This window comes from Mustelus asterias, chromosome 3, assembly GCF_964213995.1.
Source record: "Mustelus asterias chromosome 3, sMusAst1.hap1.1, whole genome shotgun sequence".
Lineage (NCBI taxonomy): Eukaryota > Metazoa > Chordata > Chondrichthyes > Carcharhiniformes > Triakidae > Mustelus > Mustelus asterias.
In genome coordinates this window covers 64854171-64873251 of record NC_135803.1, presented here as the reverse complement: position 1 = coordinate 64873251, position 19081 = coordinate 64854171, and the positions used below count along the sequence as shown (strand labels likewise).

General features: G+C 45.6%; 1 protein-coding gene across 2 annotated transcripts in view; it reads left to right on the top strand.

Annotated features, from left to right (window-relative positions):
- Positions 1-19081, top strand: part of LOC144484309 (ubl carboxyl-terminal hydrolase 18-like) — a 56118-nt gene that overhangs the window by 14800 nt on the left and 22237 nt on the right. For both annotated transcript variants that reach the window (XM_078202849.1, XM_078202858.1), the window contains 3 exons: positions 3830-3918; positions 4971-5102; positions 11406-11501. In XM_078202849.1, the coding sequence (XP_078058975.1) occupies positions 3830-3918; positions 4971-5102; positions 11406-11501 (317 nt within the window). The remainder of the gene's footprint in view (positions 1-3829; positions 3919-4970; positions 5103-11405; positions 11502-19081) is intronic.

Sequence of the window (19081 nt, the reverse complement as noted above, 5' to 3'; positions counted from 1 at the left end):
TTCTTCCAATACCCTTGATACCATTAAAATCTAAAAAAAAATCTATCTTTCTTGAATACATTCAGTGACTTGGCCTCCGTTACATTCTGTGATAGAAAATTCCATAGGGAGTTCACTATCCTTTGATTGAAGAAATGTTTCGGCATCTCAGTCCTAAATGGTCCAACCTGTATCCTGAGACTGTGTCCCCTGGTTCTAGATTCCCAACCTCCCTGCATCTTGGTCTGCCCAGCCCTGTTAGAATTTTATACATTTCAATCAGATCTAAAGAGCAGTATCTACCCCCTAACTGTATTGTCTCCTATCAGTACCACATTTTTCTTTGCTCCTTCCACTTAAATAGTATCCTTCACGATGGTGCCATTGTCAGTCCGCTCATCCACATTGTAGTCTTTCTCATCCACAAAGGTAGCACAAACATCATACTCTTTGGACAAGGCCAGAGGCTGAAGCTCCTCCATCACCAAATGCTGGGAGCTCACACCAGCCTGATCCACAGTCACACCCTCCTGTTCCTGACCATTCGCCAACTCTAAAATTCTGCCTCAGTTAAGGAATGTGAGCAGCTCCAAGAATAAAGTGTCCAGGTGACTTTCCCCTACCCAATGCATCAGTGTTCACTCCAGATCAATGGCTCTGAGCCGAAGCTCCTCAAGCCACAGGCGCTTACAGCAGATGTGTTCACCCTGGCCCACATTCCACAATCACAACATATCACCTGCTCTGCCATCTTTACTATGTGTTAGTTGGTTAATTAATTAATATGGCGGCACAGTGGTTAGCACTGTTGCCTCACAGCACCAGGGACCTGGTGGAGTTCTTTGAAAATGTGACTAAACACATTGACAAAGGAAAAGCGGTAGATGTGGTTTACATGGACTTCAGCAAGGCGTTCGATAAGGTCCTCCATGCAAGACTTCTCGAGAAAGTGAGAGGGCAAGGGATCCAAGGGGCTGTTGCCTTGTGGATCCAGAACTGGCTTGCCAGCAGAAGGCAGAGAGTGGTTGTAGATGGGTCTTTTTCTGAATGGAGGTCGGTCACCAGTGGAGTGCCCTAGGGATCTGTTCTAGGACCCTTGCTGTTTGTCATTTTTCATAAATGACCTGGATGAGGAACTGGAGGGATGGGTTGGTAAGTTTGCCGACGACACGAAGGTTGGTGGTGTGGATAGGTTGGAGGGATGTCAGAAGCTGCAGCATGACATAGATAGGATGCAAGACTGGGCAGAGAAGTGGCAGATGGACTTCAACCCGGATAAATGTCTAGTGGTCCATTTTGGCAGGTCAAATGGGATGAAGGAGTATAATATCAAGGGTAAGACTCTTAGCAGTGTAGAGGATCAGAAGGATCTTGGGGTCCGGATCTATAGGACTCTTAAATCGGCCTTGCAGGTAGAGGAGGTGGTTAAGAAAGCATATGGTGTGCTGGCCTTCATCAATCGAGGGAATGAGTTTAGGAGTCGGGAGATAATGATGCAGCTTTATAAGACCCTCGTCAGACTCCACTTGGAGTACTGTGCTCAGTTCTGGTCACCTCATTACAGGAGGGATGTGGAAATGATTGAAAGGGTGCAGAGAAGATTTACAAGGATGTTGCCTGGATTGGTTGGCATGCCTTATGAGGATAGGTTGAGGGAGCTCGGTCTTTTCTCCTTGGAGAGACGAAGCATGAGAGGTGACCTGATAGAGGTGTACAAGATGTTGAGAGGTATAGATCGGGTGGATTCTCTGAGGCTTTTTCCCAGGGCTGAAATGGCTGCTACGAGAGGACACAGATTTAAGGTGCTGGGGAGTAGGTACAGAGGAGACGTCAGGGGTAAGTTTTTCACTCGGGGTGGTGGGTGAGTGGAATCGGCTGCCATCGGTGGTGGTGGAGGCAAACTCGATAGGGTCTTTTAAGAGACTTCTGGATGAGTACTTGGGACTTAATAGGATTGAGGGTTATAGGTAAGCCTATATATAAGCCTGGGTAGGTAGGGACATGACCGGTGCAACTTGTGGGCCAAAGGGCATGTTTGTGCTGTATTTTTTCTATGTTCTATGTTCTTCTCATCCTTCTAAATTCCAGTGAATACAGGCCCAGTCTAACCAATCTCTCCTGATAGGACAGTCCCGCCAACCCTGATATCAGCCTAGTGAACCTCTGCTGCACTTCCTCTATGGCAAATATATCATTTTTTTAGGGAGACCAAAATGGCAGCAATACCCTATAATAATAAATAATACTCCTCCTTTCTGTTCTTCACACCAAAGTGTATAACTTCACATTTAGCCACATTATACTACATCTGCCATGTGTTTACACACTCACTCAACTTTACACTTAATGATGGCAACAATCTACAAACTATAGATTATTATGGTAGTATAAGAAGGCAAATCTAAATCATTTGAAGCCTCCTTGCTTGCTTCTCACAACTCACAATTCCATCCAGTTCTGTGTCATCAGCAAACTTGGAAATGTTACATTTGGTTCCCTAATATATATATATATATATATATATATATATATATAATATAGCCGGGACCCAAACACTGACCCCTGCGGTACCCCACTAGTCACTGTCTGCCACTCAGAAAAAGACCCATTTATTCCCACTCTCTGTTTCCTGTCTGTCAGCCAATTCTCAATCCATGCCAATATATTACCCCTTATTCCATATGCGTTAATTTCATCCACTAACCTTTTATGAGAGACCTTATCAGACGCCTTCTCTAAGTCTAAATACACCATATCCACTGGTTCTTCCTTATCTATTCTACTAGTAGCAAACTCAAAAAACTCAAATGGATTTAATAAGCATGATTTGCCTTTCATAAACATGCTGGCTTTGTCCAATCCTGTTAATGTTTTCCAAATGTTCTGTTATCATGTCTTTTATAATAGACTCTAGCATCTTCCCCACTACTGATGTCAGGCTAACTGGTCTGTGATTCTCCCTTTATTCTCTGCCTCACTTTCTAAATACATTGGCAAATTAAGCATTGAGGTCAGTGCTCTATTTTCCCATTGATGAGAGTCTGCTTATTGGAAATTATATTAATCTAGTGTTCAGAGCAGGTAGGTGGGTTTTTTTTGTTAATGTGATTTCCATTCATTCTTTTATGATCAAGTTGAAAGTTCAGTCATAATGTAAGCATTGACCTCTAAGAAGTATCAAGTTATTATTGTAATGCTCTGATGTCAAATCACCAGGCAAGACTGTTCTCTTCCTGTTGGGGAGCACTTCAGCGGTCACGGGCATTCGGCCTCTGATATTCGGGTAAGCGTTCTCCAAGGCAGCCTTCGCGACACACGACAGCGCAGAGTCGCTGAGCAGAAACTGATAGCCAAGTTCCGCACACACGCGGACGGCCTCAACCGGGATATTGGGTTCATGTCACACTATTTGTAACGCCCACAGTTGCGTGGACCTGCAGAGTTTCACTGGCTGTCTTGTCTGGAGACAATACACATCTTTTTAGCCTGTTTTGATGCTCTCTCCACTCCCATTGTTTTGTTTCTTAAAGACTGGATTAGTTGTAAGTATTTTCATTCCAACCATTATTCATGTAAATTGAGTCTGTGTCTTTATAAACTCTGTTTGTGAACAGAATTCCCACTCACCTGAAGAAGGGGCTTAGAGCTTCGAAAGCTTGTGTGGCTTTTGCTACCAAATAAACCTGTTGGACTTTAACCTGGTGTTGTTAAACTTCTTACATTCTCTATGCTGCCATTGTACTTTCAACAATACTGTTGCTTCCTGAATTTTTTTGATGATAAATATAACTTTTATTCCAAATTCAAATTATTGAAGAACAATAGCGACTGATTTTGCCTTTTTCCTCAGTATTCAAACAGCAGGATATAGAGGAATATTTCCGACGGTTACTGAACAAAGTTGCTACAGAAAGTGATGGGTCTTGTAATATATTGCAGGTAAGCTGAGAATGGAGGGGAGGTTTTAAAATCAATTCTTCCATGTCTATAGAGTTGATTTAAGAGCAATTTGATCTTAATCTTCCTTAGGTTTCTTTATCTTGTTGGCAAGTATCTCTGGATTAATTGCATGAAAGTGACCACATCTCATCTTTCACACTGTTGCCTTCTTATACTACCATAATAATCTATAGTTTGTAGATTGCTGCCATCATTAAGTGTAAAATTTGAGGTGTTAATGGGGCACTGACTAATAATTTATTAAATGCCATTCAGCTTTTGTTCACCATCCACTTTCAAAATGATGTAAAGTTGCTGTTGACTGAATGTTGGTTCTTACCCTGACCACAAATAAGTGCATTAGGGATATTAAATATCATTATTGGCATATATACATTGCTAAGAACACAAAAGGACAAATTCAGCAATTGTACCCTCTTGATGGAGAGTTGCATTTTAATAGGGGATAGATTGGAGATTTGGTACTACAGTTGTCTAGCCCCATTTCCAACTCAAATTCCCTTTGAGCATAACTATCTCCTGGCTCTGTGAAAGAGCTGTACAAATCCATTTGTGGGTACCTCCAGGCAGCACTTAACATGAATACTGTGACGGGCAATTCAACTGGTCTTTAATGCCTCTGGATGAAGCCTGCATGAAATGAAACTAATCAAGGGTCCCAGCTCTGATTGCTGGAGAGAGCACATGAGAGGATTTTGGGTGAAACTAGAACCAGGCTGGACCTTGATGAGCCTCCTTGATGAGCAAATAACTGCCTGGGCTCACATTAAAAAATAGTGCTTATTCAAAATACCACATGAATGTTGATTGCAGTGCATAAGTGTATGCATCATCATCTAAAAGATGATGCATACCATAAAAAGAAAATTGAAAATATAAGTGTTTTTGTTTCTTTTGTCATTGTAAATGTAATGTCAATGTAAAGAGCCATAGAAGGATGAAAGGTAGAAGTGGCGGGAATGTTAAGGTGTATAGAATAGGTGGGGGGGATGGGGGAGAGGAAAACGTTCTTACATAATCTTTTTCTTCAGATCTATCAGAGTAAAGTGATTAATTCTCTGAAGTGTTTGAAATGCAAGATTGAAAGCCCAGAGGATTGCATTCTTTTAGATGTCCCTTTGTCCATTCGCTCATTTGATCATTCCATGTGTTTCAACAGTGTGGTAAGTAACACATTAGTGTTTCTATTTACAATTCCAGCAAATCCTGATTAATAATATGACAACGATGAGGTACAGCATCAAACTATAAATAGTGAATGCTGTACCAGGCTGGAAATATAGGCTACAACTCTCTGTGATGACCTTTTAGTGTTAGATCTGAGGAGAAGTCAGATCTTTTTATCTTTCCTTTGTCTCTGCTCCTGACCCCAGCCCATGTCCTGACATTTAAACATGTAGGACACACACTCGCGCTACCTATGTACATATGGGAAATGTACCTCAGAGTTTGGGGCAAGGGGATTTACTGCAGCACCTTGCCACTCTCTATAAATGGACCCAGCCCAGCAAGTGTTACACATGTTTAAAAGCACATATGGCTTCATTCACCAGTTTCCTGAAAAATGTCAATTTCCCTGTGATTTATTTTTTAGAAATTTGTTTTCTTTTAACTTTAAATTCCCATTACCGCAGAGTTCTTAGTGGTGGATTCCATTGTGTTTGACGTTGCGAGGGAACAAATGGTAGGAAATACAGGATATCCTTGAGTTACTTCTAAGATTTTGTCATCATATGATTGCCCTTTTTTGAGTGGTAATTACCCAGACTTCCAGCTGCACTTCCACTTGCAGGGGGATTTATTGATCAGAAAAGGAAGCCATTTTAGTATCATCGGGCTTCACCCCCAAATCTGTCTCAAGCCTAGTTTGCAGCATTTCATCCTGATGTTACCCAAGAACGTCGGGCCAAATTTATTGTTCCAATTTTCAGAAAAAATTGGAAAGCTATTGTACTGAGGTCCAGGATACAGTATTCCATAGCTGTACCCAACCGATTACACTCCTACCTACCCCCGGCAAGGTAATTACGAGTGGACAGGCAATCTGATTCAGTTGCCATTCCACTGGAATTTATAGGCTTGAGTCTTCTACAGTGAAGACAGCCATAAAATACCTGTTCAACACTTCTGCCGTTTTCCATTATCAATTCCACAGACACGCGCTCTAGGACCAGCATTGGCTTTAGCTACTCTTTCCTATTTGAATACTTGGAGAAACTCTTACTATCTGCTTTCCTATTACTAGCCATTTTTCTCTCATACTCTACTTTCTTTCTTTGCATTGTTTTTAGGCATTGTTTGCTGGTTATTAAAATCTGAACAATCTTCTGACCTACCATTTATCTTTGCAGATTTGTACAATGTTTCTTTCAATTTGATACTATCCTTAGCCTGCTCTCTAATTGGCTTTAGAATATGCTGTTCTAAGAAATTGTTCCACAAATACTCTATGGATTCATATTCCTGGCCACCTTTGGGTGAATCTACATGGCAATCTACGTGTAGATTAAAGTCACCCATGATTATTACAGTACCTTTCTCATATGTTCAATCTATTACTTCCTATATACTCTGTCCTGTAGCATAGCTACTGTTAGTGGCTCATAAACTGCTCCCGCAAGTGACCTATTACCTTTCTATTTCTTATCACTTTCTTTTCCTAATCCCATCTGCACCTTGCTCTTTTGAACTAGGGTAATCTCTGACAATGGTACTAATTGCATCCTTAATAGAGTTAACCCACTTTTTCTTGCTTCTATCTTTTTGTAAAGTCAAATACCCCTCAATATTGAGAACAAAGAAAATTACAGCACAGGAACAGGCCCTTCGGCCCTCCAAGCCTGCACCGACCATGTTGCCTGACTTAACTAAAACCCCCTACGCTTCTGGGGAGTATATCCCTCTATTCCCAATTTATTCATGTACTTATCAAGAAGCCCCTTAAAGTCACTACCGTATCCGCTTCCACTACCTCCCCCGGCAACGAGTTCCAGGAACCCACCACTCTGTGTTTTAAAAAAAAAACAATCTGCCTCGTACATCTCTTTTAAAACTTGCCCCTTGCACCTTAAACCTGTGCCCCCTAGTAATTGACTCTTCCACCCTGGGAAAAAGCTTCTGACTATCCACTCTGTCCATGCCTTTCATAATCTTGTGGACTTCTATCAGGTCTCCCCTCAACCTCTGTCGCTCCAGTGAGAACAAACCAAGTTTCTCCAACCTCTCCTCATAGCTAATGCCCTCCATACCAGGCAACATCCTAGTAAATCTTTTCTGTACCCTCTCCAAAGCCTCCACATCCTTCTGGTAGTGTGGCGACCAGAATTGAACACTATATTCCAAGTGCGGCCTCACTAAGGTTCTATAAAGTGTCAACATGACTTGCCAATTTTTAAACTCAATACCCCGCCGATGAAGGCAAGCATGCCGTATGCCTTCTTGACTACCTTCTCCACCTGCATTGCCACTTTCAGTGACTTGTGTACCAGTACACCTATATCCCTTTGCCTATCAATACCCTTAAGGGTTCTGCCATTTACTGTATATTTCCTATCTTATTAGACCTTCCAAAATGCATTACCTCCCATTTGTCCAGATTAAACTCTATCTGTCATCTCTCCGCCCACGTCTCCAACTGATCTATATCCTGCTGTATCCTCTGATGGTCCTCATCGCTATCCGCAAATCCACCAACCTTTGTGTCGTCCGCAAACTCACTAATCAATCCAGTTACATTTTCCTCCAAATCATTTATGTATATTACAAACAGCAAAGGTCCCAGCACTGATCCCCGATCACCTGAAGAAGGGGCTTAAGGCTCCGAAAACTTGTGCTACCAAATAAACCTGTTGGACTTTAACCTGGTGTTGTTGAACTTCTTACTGCACCTCCCCTGTAGCCAGTGAGGATACAAAGATTTCTCTCAAGGCCCCAGCAATTTCCTCTCTTGCCTCTCTCAGTATTCTGGGGTATATCCCATCAGGCCCTGGAGACTTGTCTACCTTGAGGTCCCAGCCTTGGTCACTGTGCAAATATGCCTGTGTATTGGCTATCAGGTCATACATATTTATTTCTATCTGTGCTATCAATTCATCCATTTTCTTAAGAATGCTGCATGCATTCAGATACAGAGCTGTTAACTCTTTTTTAAACTATTTTTGCAATTTGTGGCTTTATCTCCTGGTGCATTCTTAAGTTTGTACTCTGTTCCTTCCTGTTATAGTCTGGTTATCATTACCTAAAACACTACCCTGTTTTATTACCTCATTGTTACCCATTGACTTATTACATAGAACATTACAGCGCAGTACAGTCCCTTCGGCCCTCGATGTTGGTTTCACAAGTTGGCGCAATCTAAAACCCATCTAACCTACACTATTCCAATATCATCCATATGTTTATGCAATGACCATTTAAATGCCCTTAATGTTGGTGAGTCCACTACTGTTGCAGGCAGGGCATTCCACGCCCTTACTACTCCCTGAGTGAAGAACCTACCTCTGACATCTGTCCTATATCTATCACCCCTCAATTTAAAGCTATGTCCCCTCGTGCTAGCCATCACCATCCGAGGAAAAAGGCTCTCACTGTCCACCCTATCTAATCCTCTGATCATCTTATATGCCTCTATTAAGTCACCTCTTAACCTTCTTCTCTCTAACAAAAACAGCCTCAAGTCCCTCAGCCTTTCCTCATAAGACCTTCCCACCATACCAGGCAACATCCTGGTAAATCTCCTCTGCACCCTTTCCAATGCTTCCACATCCTTCCTATAATGCGGTGACCAGAACTGTATGCAATACTCCAAGTGCAGCCGCACCAGAGTTTTGTACAGCTGCAACATGACCTCATGGCTCCGAAACTCAATTACATTTCCTCTCACATGATCCCTTCTCCACTACTTAGTTTAAAGCCCTATCTATCGCCCTAATTATATGACTCCCCAGAACAGCACAGATGAAGCCAGTCCCACCCGAATACTGATACCACTGCCCCATAAATGAAAAACCCATTTTTCCAACACATTCACCTCTCTATCCTATTTGCCCTTTGACAATGATAATGGCTCAGATAATGATGCAGAGATGATTACTTTTGTGGTTCAATCTTTTAGTTCCATCCTTAGCTACTTATAATCCCCAAGTAGAACCTCTTTCCTAATCCCATCTATGTCACTGGCGCCCACCTGGACTCAACAACTGAATCCTCCCTCTCCCATTGCAAGTTCCTCCCCAATTATCAGATGTCCCCAACACTGGCACTGGGCAGCAACACAGCCATTTGAACTCATGTTCTCAGCTGCAGAGAACTGTGTCTATCCCCCTTACAACACTGTCCCCTACTAACACTCGCTTGAATAGTTTCTGGTACCACACTTCAGTTCACTTATCTATCTTGCAGCCCCCACTCTCATCCATACAAGCTGCAAGAACCTTGAACCTAATGCACAATTGCAGAAGTTGCAAAGTAGAGAAGGTTAACCTTTGGACAAATTAAGATTCAGTAATAAAAGACAAAGATATAAAAAATTCATTGATTATGAATCCTTCATTGATGTTCATGGCTGAGGCAGTTCTTAAAGCTGTAGTTCTCATTATTTTTCTGGAATATGTCATCTTCTTTAGAATTCCTCTGTCTGCTGTCCACAGTACAATATGAGCAGGTAGTGTCTGCTCAGTTGAAAGAGAGAGAAGCAAGCAGATGTTTTGCTGCCCTCAGATATTCCTTCTCCTGATTATTGTTTCTGATATGCAATAGAAAATAATCTATTGTCGATTTGTGTTAATCAAGGAGTTTTCACCTCCCATGAACAAAACAATCAACAAATAATTGAGGCAGGTAGGTGTCCGTAGCACTTCCCTTGTGCATAATAGAGTTCATGTGTTCTCTTTTGTTACCGACGAGTCCTGGAGACAGAGGCCAGAATTTTACTGCCTCGCCTGCCCCGGAATTGGGATGGGCGAGGCTCGCAGAACAGAATCCTCTGTTGGCCTTGGGTGAGATTTTATGATCTCGCCCAAGTGAGGTCATGAAATCCCGCACAGAGTCTGAGGCTTTATTATTATGTAATAACAAAGATAGAAACAAAATCCACAAGGTTGTGGTCTAGGCATGTTCACTGTAATCTGCCTTTTAGAGGGTTGGTCAACTTGCAAATGTCAGGTGACCTGTGGCAGCCAATATAAGTCAGTCTTTGTTTTTAATGGTCCAAAATGCCTGTTTAAAAAGATCAAATGTCCAACAGATTTAATTTTTGACATCAGCACACTTCGGTGACAGTCACTAATTGACATGAAACTCCACTCCATCTCCTTTCTATATATCTTCCTCACCAGTTGCAAGAGTCCCTTATCCTTGGTTCAGAGGCTTGATAATAGCGTTCCCAAGGAACATTTTTTGATCCTTTTGCTAGTTGCTATGCCCATTAACCACATAACCTCCCAAATATGTGTTTTTGCTGTGGATAATGGCTATCGCTCACCCTGGCTAAATGGAGAAAATCACTTATTCTTTTGTGGCACTGGCAGCCTTGTCTGTCAGAGGACCCTGTGACTGGTAATCTTCTTTACCATCTCCAACGAGATCTACTTGATCTGTCTTTGAGTTCTTTTCCATTCCGTGGTATTGGCACATCATGCTGGTTGTTGACAAACTGGAGGAAGGTACCTAGGGAGTCAACATCAAGCCATGGGCCTCCCATGTTCTGGAGCCCTCCCTAGTGCCTGGATGCTTTATGTGAAACTGGCTACATGTTAACTGATGGGTGGGGTTGAGGGGTGGGGGGGGGGGGGTGCTGCCCTGGTGGATCCATTCCTTTCACCCTTCAATTCATTGGGAGAGAAGCTGATGAGGAACTTTCAATGTTGAATGATTAATCACCTGCTCAGCTTGTGACCTCAGTGTGATTTTAAAATTGTTGTCAGTTTAACTGCAGTCTTTGCCCACAGGACTGTATGAATGATACCAGCTCTTTCAGTGGAACTCCAGATCCTTAATCTGGTCACAACCCAATCCTGTTGCTGGATGTCCTGCCGGGGAGATAGAATTCTCTGTGATTGGTGACTCCACAGTATTGATGATCCGGCTGTATCACCAGCTGGGCTTCTATTGGTTGCCTGGCTCTCAATGGGGCCAGGATGAGAGTGATGTCTGTGAACTTCTGGGTCGAGTTCTTCCTCTTCAGCCAATCCCGTCTGTTATCTGCATCCTAAAATGAAATTGGAAACATATCATTCACTCCCAACGATTTACACTGGGAACTCCGACACTGAAATTTCCATCGAATGAAACATTTATTTTGTTGGTTACTGAAATAAAAAGGGAATAAAATTACAATGTCTCATTTGCAATACGACCAAATTGATGTGAACGTAACACACAAAGAATAGTCATTATCATCCAGTTATCTATTTTTTATGAAAATCTGTTGCAAAAAATCACCACTTATTTTCTAATTGTCATAATAGAATGAATCACTTGAAGAATTTTTGAAAGTTACAACTTTGAGTGGAGATAATTTGTGTTACTGTGAAACCTGTGATGAAAAAACAGAGACTGAGACGGTGAGTTAATTTTCTATTCTTTTAACTCAAACGGTGTGGTGAACCATCGTTGGTTCCCACTGGATAGTACTGAGCCAGGGCTGGCCAGTACTACAGGAATGTATATAGGTTACTGTGGGATTGTACTAATGTTGCTGTTGGGTTAGGGTGGGATTGTTACACCTGTGTTTGTTACTGTTGTGGCACATCCCAGTCGGGCTCCGCCTCCTGGGAGAGGTAGAAGACTCCCTGCTCGGACGGGACCCCTTCAGTCTGGGATAGTGTGTTAATGTTCTGATAGCTCCATTGTTAGTTAATAAAAGCCTTCTTTTACTGAAGCTTCGAGCCTCGTGTCCAATTGATGTGCATCAATTTTATTAACTAAAATTAAACTCTCGACGGAAGAAAAAAAAGAAAGGAGAGTATGGAGCAAATCCTCAAGCCAGAACGTCTGACGCTAGATCCACGTGCGGTGGGCGCTGCTAACACCTTCGACCACTGGCTGAAGTGTTTTGAAGATTACCTAGCAGCCTCCGCAGCGGTCACCACAGATGATGACAGACTCCAGGTCCTCCATGCGAGGGTAAGCGACACAGTCTACCTCGCGATCCGTGCGGCCACCACTTACCCGAGGGCCCTCGAGCTTCTAAAGAAGCGCTATACAAAACCTCCTAACGAGATCCACGCTCGTTACCTCCTCGCTACACGACGTCGGCAGTCGGGCGAAACCATGGAGGACTACGCCAATGAGCTCTTACAGCTAGCCAGGGGCTGTGACTGCAAAGCTGTGTCGGCTGAGCAGAGCATGTACGACCTCGCCCGAGATGCGTTTGTGGCTGGGGTCGGGTCTTCATACATCCGTCTCAAACTGCTAGAAAAGGGTAATCTCAATCTTACCCAGGCCATGGAATTAGCTGAAATGCTCGAGTCGGCTTCGAAGAGCTTAGTCCTATATCCAGAGGACCACGTGGAGACAACGTGGCAGGAGCAGTCGCAAATCCCTCCTCGCCCCTCGGGCTTGAAGTGCTGTGTTATGGTGTGCTCCCGTGTGGGCCAGACGACGGCTGCAGCCCCATGCGGCCCGCGGTGCTATTTCTGCGGAGGAGCAAAACATACCCGACAAAAGTGTCCCGCTAAAGAGGTAATCTGTACCGCATGCGGTAAAAAGGGGCATTATGCAAAGGTGTGCAGATCGAAGCCCAGGAACGGCAGTGCGGCCTGCGACTCTTCGGAACTGGGATCATCACCATCGTCGTCGAAGTCCTCGCGGGGTTCGTCCACGTGCGAGTCCAGGACAACGCCATTGCAGTCGACGGAGTCAGAGGAGTATGACCACCAGGGGTCGCTGAGTTTGGCGCCCTCACCCATGTGCGATTCATGGGGGCGGCCATGTTGGTCAACGATGACCACGAGCGACCAGCAGGGGTCCTCAGCATCGACTTCAGCTGCCTGCAGTGACGTTCATGGACCAACGGTGGTGTCGATCATCCTGGACCAGGCTAAGCCTCACAGGCTTGATCGTTCAATGATGGATATCCAGGTAAACAATCATGTGCTTTATTGTCTGTTTGACAGCGGGAGTACTGAGAGCTTTATCCACCCTGACACTGTGAAGAGGTGTGGACTCCAGATTCAACCTGCCAAACAGACAATCTCTATGGCATCAAGGTCCCGGTCTGTCGCTGTGCTAGGAAGTTGTGTGGTAACCTTGAAAGTACAAGGCACAATTTACGAGCGTTTCAGGCTCCTTGTGTTGCCGTATCTTTGCGCACCAATTCTTCTCGGACTAAACTTCATGGTCCACTTGAGGAGTGTGATCCTACAGTATGGTGGGCCACTCCCTTCGCTGGCAGTGGGAGAACAGCTGCAGTCTCCAAATTGCCCAACGCGCCCCGCCTGCAATCTTTCTACGTTAAAGATCACCACACCCTCTTTATTTCAGAATCTGGTACCAGGCTGCAAGCCCATCGCTACTAAAAGTAGGCGTTACAGCACTGAGGATCGGATCTTCATCAGATCGGAGGTTCAGCGACTCCTCAAAGAAGGGATCATACAGCCCAGTGTTAGTCCGTGGAGAGCACAGGTTGTGGTGGTCAAGAGCGGGAACAAACCCCGGATGGTCATTGATTACAGTCAGACCATTAACCGATATACGCAGCTGGATGCGTATCCTCTCCCGCGCATATCTGATATGGTCAATCAGATTGCGCAGTACCGGGTGTTCTCCACCATAGACCTCAAGTCCGCCTACCACCAACTCCCCATTCGCCCAGAGGACCGACAATACACGGCCTTTGAGGCGGATGGTCGTTTGTATCATTTTCTTAGGGTTCCATTTGGTGTCACCAATGGGGTCTCGGTCTTCCAGCATGCTATGGACCGAATGGTGGACCAGAACAGGCTGCGGGCTACCTTCCCGTACCTGGATAATGTCACCATCTGCGGCCATGATCAGCAGGACCATGACACAAATCTCCAGAACTTCTTACGCACTGCATCTTGCCTGAACTTGACCTACAACAGGGAGAAGTGTGTATTCCGTACGCGCCGGTTAGCCATCCTGGGATACGTGGTGGAAAACGGGGTCATTGGCCCTGATCCAGACCGTATGCGCCCCCTTGCTGAACTTCCCTTGCCCGGTAGCGCAAAAGCACTGAGAAGATGCCTAGGCTTCTTCTCCTATTATGCGCAGTGGGTCCCCAACTACGCGGACAAAGCCCGTCCGCTTATTAAGTCCACGACTTTTCCACTCACGCCAGAGGCCCAATTGGCCTTCAAGGAATTGAAACACGACATCACGAAAGCCACGATGCACGCGGTAGACGAATCCATCCCTTTTCAGGTGGAAAGCGATGCATCTGATTTCGCCCTGGCCGCCACACTTAACCAGGCGGGCAGGCCCGTCGCGTTTTTTTCCCGCACCCTCCAAGGCTCCGAAATTTGGCATTCAGCGGTGGAGAAGGAGGCCCAGGCCATTGTGGAGGCCGTCAGACACTGGCGCCATTACCTGGCGGGAAAGCGGTTCACCCTGATCACGGACCAGCGGTCCGTGGCGTTCATGTTCAACAACTCGCAGAGGGGCAAGATCAAGAATGACAAGATCTTGCGGTGGAGAGTTGAACTCTCCACCTATAACTACGATATCATGTATCGTCCAGGGAAACTCAATGAGCCCTCGGATGCCCTCTCGCGCGGAACATGCGCTAGTAGTCAGGAGGATCGCTTGAACGCCCTCCATAATGATCTGTGCCATCCTGGGGTCACTCGACTCTACCACTTCGTCAAAGCCCGCAACCTGCCCTACTCGGTGGAGGACGTCAGGTCGGTGACAAGGAGCTGTCGGATTTGCGCGGAATGCAAACCGCACTTTTAGTGACCTGACCGGGCACATTTGGTCAAGGCCACTCGTCCCTTCGAGAGGCCGAGTGTTGATTTTAAGGGCCCCCTTCCCTCAACAGATCAGAACGTGTACTTTCTGAACATAATCGATGAGTACTCCCGGTTCCCGTTTGTTGTCCCCTGCTCGGACACATCAGCTGCCACGGTGATCAAGGCATTCCGTGATCTTTTTACCCTGTTCGGGTACCCCAGCTATATCCATAGCGACAGGGGCTCGTCGTTCATGAGCGATGACTTGAGGCAATTCCTGCTCTCATACGGGATTGCCTCTAGTAGGACCACGAGTTACAACCCTAGGGGTAATGGACAGGTGGAACGAGAGAATGCTACAGTCTGGAAGGCTGTCCTATTGGCGTTGAAATCCAAAGGTCTTCCAGTCTCCCGTTGGCAGGAGGTCCTCCCTGATGCGCTTCACTCTATTCGCTCCCTCCTGTGTACGGCCACCAATGCTACTCCCCACAAGAGGATGTTCTCATTCCCTCGGAAGTCTTCCTCGGGGATATCTTTACCAGCCTGGTTGACGTACCCAGGACCCGTCCTCCTGCGGCGACATGTAAGGGCCCGCAAGTCCGACCCCTTGGTCGAACAGGTCCACCTCCTCCACGCCAACCCTCAGTATGCCTATGTGGCATATCCTGACGGGCGAGAGGACACAGTCTCGATCCGAGACCTGGCACCTGCAGGGGACGTAGCAACTCCTGTCGCTCCCATACCCCCAGTGACGAATCCATTTTCTCTTATTTCTTCCCTGGACATAGCGCGGGCAGCATCGGGACCATTGCTTAACAGTTTTACTCCAATGCACAGCTTGCCTGAGCCCCGAAGATGGTCGCCACCGCAGGATGTGTCAGGATCCCCTGCACTACCGTCTCATCAGGGTCAACCGGCCTGTGAGTCCGTGGGAGAACAGCTGGACGCCGTTTTGGGGAGAACGCCACCGCAAGTGCCTACTCCGGTGTCACCGCCGGTATTGAGGAGGTCACAACGACGGTGCGGTCCTCCAGACCGTCTGAACTTATAATCTGCTGACATTTTAGTCTGTTTTCGTACCCCGCCGGCCTTTGTTCTCAAAGGAGGGGTGAATGTGGTGAACCATCGTTGGTTCCCACTGGACAGTACTGAGCCAGGGCTGGCCAGTACTACAGGAATGTGTATAGGTTACTGTGGGATTGTACTAATGTTGCTGTTGGGTTAGGGTGGGATTGTTACACCTGTGTTTGTTACTGTTGTGGCACATCCCAGTCGGGCTCCGCCTCCTGGGAGAGGTATAAGACTCCCTGCTCGGACGGGACCCCTTCAGTCTGGGATAGTGTGTTAAAGTTCTGATAGCTCCATTGTTAGTTAATAAAAGCCTTCTTTTACTGAAGCTTCGAGCCTCGTGTCCAGTTGATGCGCATCAAACGGCTACTCTGTAATTTTGTTAATTGGGACAGGCAAAATGCTCCAAAGGATGGCTACAGTGTTACTGGGGGTATGTAAAAAGCATAACTGAGACTTTACCACTGACAGGTGTTTAGGCAAGATCCTGTTTAAAATAGTTAGAAACTGATATTTAAGTACATTTTTTTATAGACGGAGAGTAGTGGCGGGTTGTTGCAGTGGAGCTTTTCCCACTGGCCAGAATGGCAGAATTCTGTGCTTGGAACCATATTAATTATGCACTGGTGAGTTCTCCTGGTGGGCTGGCAGCCGATTCATCTGCCGTTTGGTTTGAAGGTCCTGGCACCATATTTAAACACCAGTCCAGCACACTTATACCACTCTCTCTCCAGCCCACTTGTCTTCACCAGACTGTGACAGCAATCCAGAGGGAAGAGGCGAGCTTGGCCTCCCACAACAACCTATTACAAATCCCTGCTCCATCACCCAATCCTGCAATTTACACTGAGTGTAATATACTCTGAATTAGCTTTAGCTCAGCCACTCAAACTGGCCGCCTGTATTTTGCAGGTACCAGCACAATGTGGCCTCGTAGCCAATTTAGCAGCTCTCCCAGCCCCTGGAGCATGTCTGAGAATGAGGGGGCCCAGGAAGAACTGTCACAGCACTGCCAGTTTCACTGTCCAGCCATGTTCCCGACCATCCAGGGGCTTGAATGACCTCCAAGCCCCTTGGTGCGGCCATCACGCCTAGCTTCCATTGGCGAAAACTAGTAGTGAATTCATGTTGGCTTCTCATGGCACCAGAGGGTCAGCGAATTCTGGGAGCTGGGTGAATCCAGCATTAACTGACATTGCATATTTAAATTGCAATTTAAATATGCTAATCTGATTCACATCCTCATGTGAGATTCTCTGGCCATAACATGATTTAATCCTGAGTGTGCAAGACTGGAGATTTACCCCCATAGTTCCCGTTTCCAAAGAGGATAATGGACAACAGTAACCTTCACAAAGTACTGCAGCTCCGACCCATTTAGTGTTCATGTAAATCATCTTGATTGTGCCAAATTAACAGGTCCCCACCTATTGTCTGCCACCTGCATGTTTCCCCTTCCAGTAATACAAGTGATACCCTTTAAACCGTTTTGTTTGTCTGAGTTTCGAGCAGCTTTGTCAGAGTCCAGTTTCTGTCCCCTTGGTCTTCTCTCTTCCTTCCACTGTTTGTTGTCTTCTTCCACTTCCTTGCCCTTCTACCTGCCATCGTCAACCCTTGCCCTTACCACCACGCCTCCCCCCCCCCCCGCCCCCCTCCACCTTGCCGAGCCCTCCTTCCACATTGTCCCTCTTGTCTTTCCGAAGTCAGCCCCAGCACCTCCCCCTACACCCAGTTGAACTTTGGATTTTATGTTGTGGTGGCTGCATGAGTCCCACAGCTCAATGCTGTCGAGATAGACACTGGTGTGTGGCACCAGGGGGAACTCCAACCCAGATGCAGTACTGATCTGACTTGGTGACACAGGAGGGTTCGTGACTCCAGCAGCCCGATGCTGAAGACCAGCTCAACATCGAGATGGAGGGCGGGAACTGGCCTGCCCTGGAAGAGTGGTGTACAGAACATCAGGAGAGATGCAGCACTATAGCAGAATGTTGTTGCACTTTCTGTGAAGTCTCTTGTTAACTGAGGACTATTTTCTGCATGCCACTCTTTAACAATTGGCATGATGTGAAATTGAAAGGCCTGATGGGATTTGCCTGTGGGCCGCTGTTTTAATAAGCATTCATGAGATTCAAATGAATGCAAATGGCATTAACCCGCCATTGGGAGATTTGCAATGTAACTTTACACCGGCAGATTTCTGAATTTTTGGCTCCCACCAGATTCTCCACTCCCACCTGCTACCAAACTCACTACAGGCTGCATTGGAGAATTGTTTAGGTGGGTTTTTTTTGTTCTTAAGTCACTTTTTGAAGAATTGTTCACCCAAATCTGGGATCTGTTTTGTGGAATTGCACAGAAAACAATTATCAGTGATGCAGTAAACACAGCAAACTAGCATTGAGAAGTCACTCAGGCACAGATCAGAGATTGAGGTGGGAGTGAATGATCAGAGGTGGTATGATTCTGTGTATCATGGACCCGGACTGGAGCAGTAAAACACCCAACAGCAGATATTCCAATGGCTTCAAAACTTTCCATGTTTGTCCTTGACTATTTCTAAAATGATGTCAGTATATATCTGGTTGTGAGGCATAGGCCAGATCTGTGTAACATATGTGGTTGAGTTCTTTACATCAGTGCTAATATCTTCTAAATGATCTAGCAGGAGTAATGGAATGTTAAAGTGCTGATATTACTTAAGTTTTGTCCAAGTTCAGAAATCCCAATTGCAGTTTTAGTGGGGAGTGTAGGTGGTATATTTTCCAGGTCAGAATGGTGAGTGGCCTGGAGTGGAGTCTCCAAGTGCTGGTGTTCCCATGCATCTGCTGCCTTTGTCCTAGGTGCTAGAGGTCAAGCTGCTGTCTAAGGAGCATTGAGTTCCTGCAGTGCAGCTTCTAGATAGTACACATTGCTACCACTGTGTGTCAGTGGTTGAGGGAGTGAATGTTTCTGAATGGGGCCAATCAAGTGGACTGCTATTACTGAATGCTGTCAAACATCTTGGGAGCTACACTTATTCAGGCAATGGAGAGTATTCCATCACACTCCTGACTTGTGTCCTGTAGATGGTAGACAGGCTTTGGGAAGTCAAGAAGTGAGTTACTCACCACATGACTCCTAGCGTCTGACCTACTCTTGTAGCCACAGTATTAATATGGCTG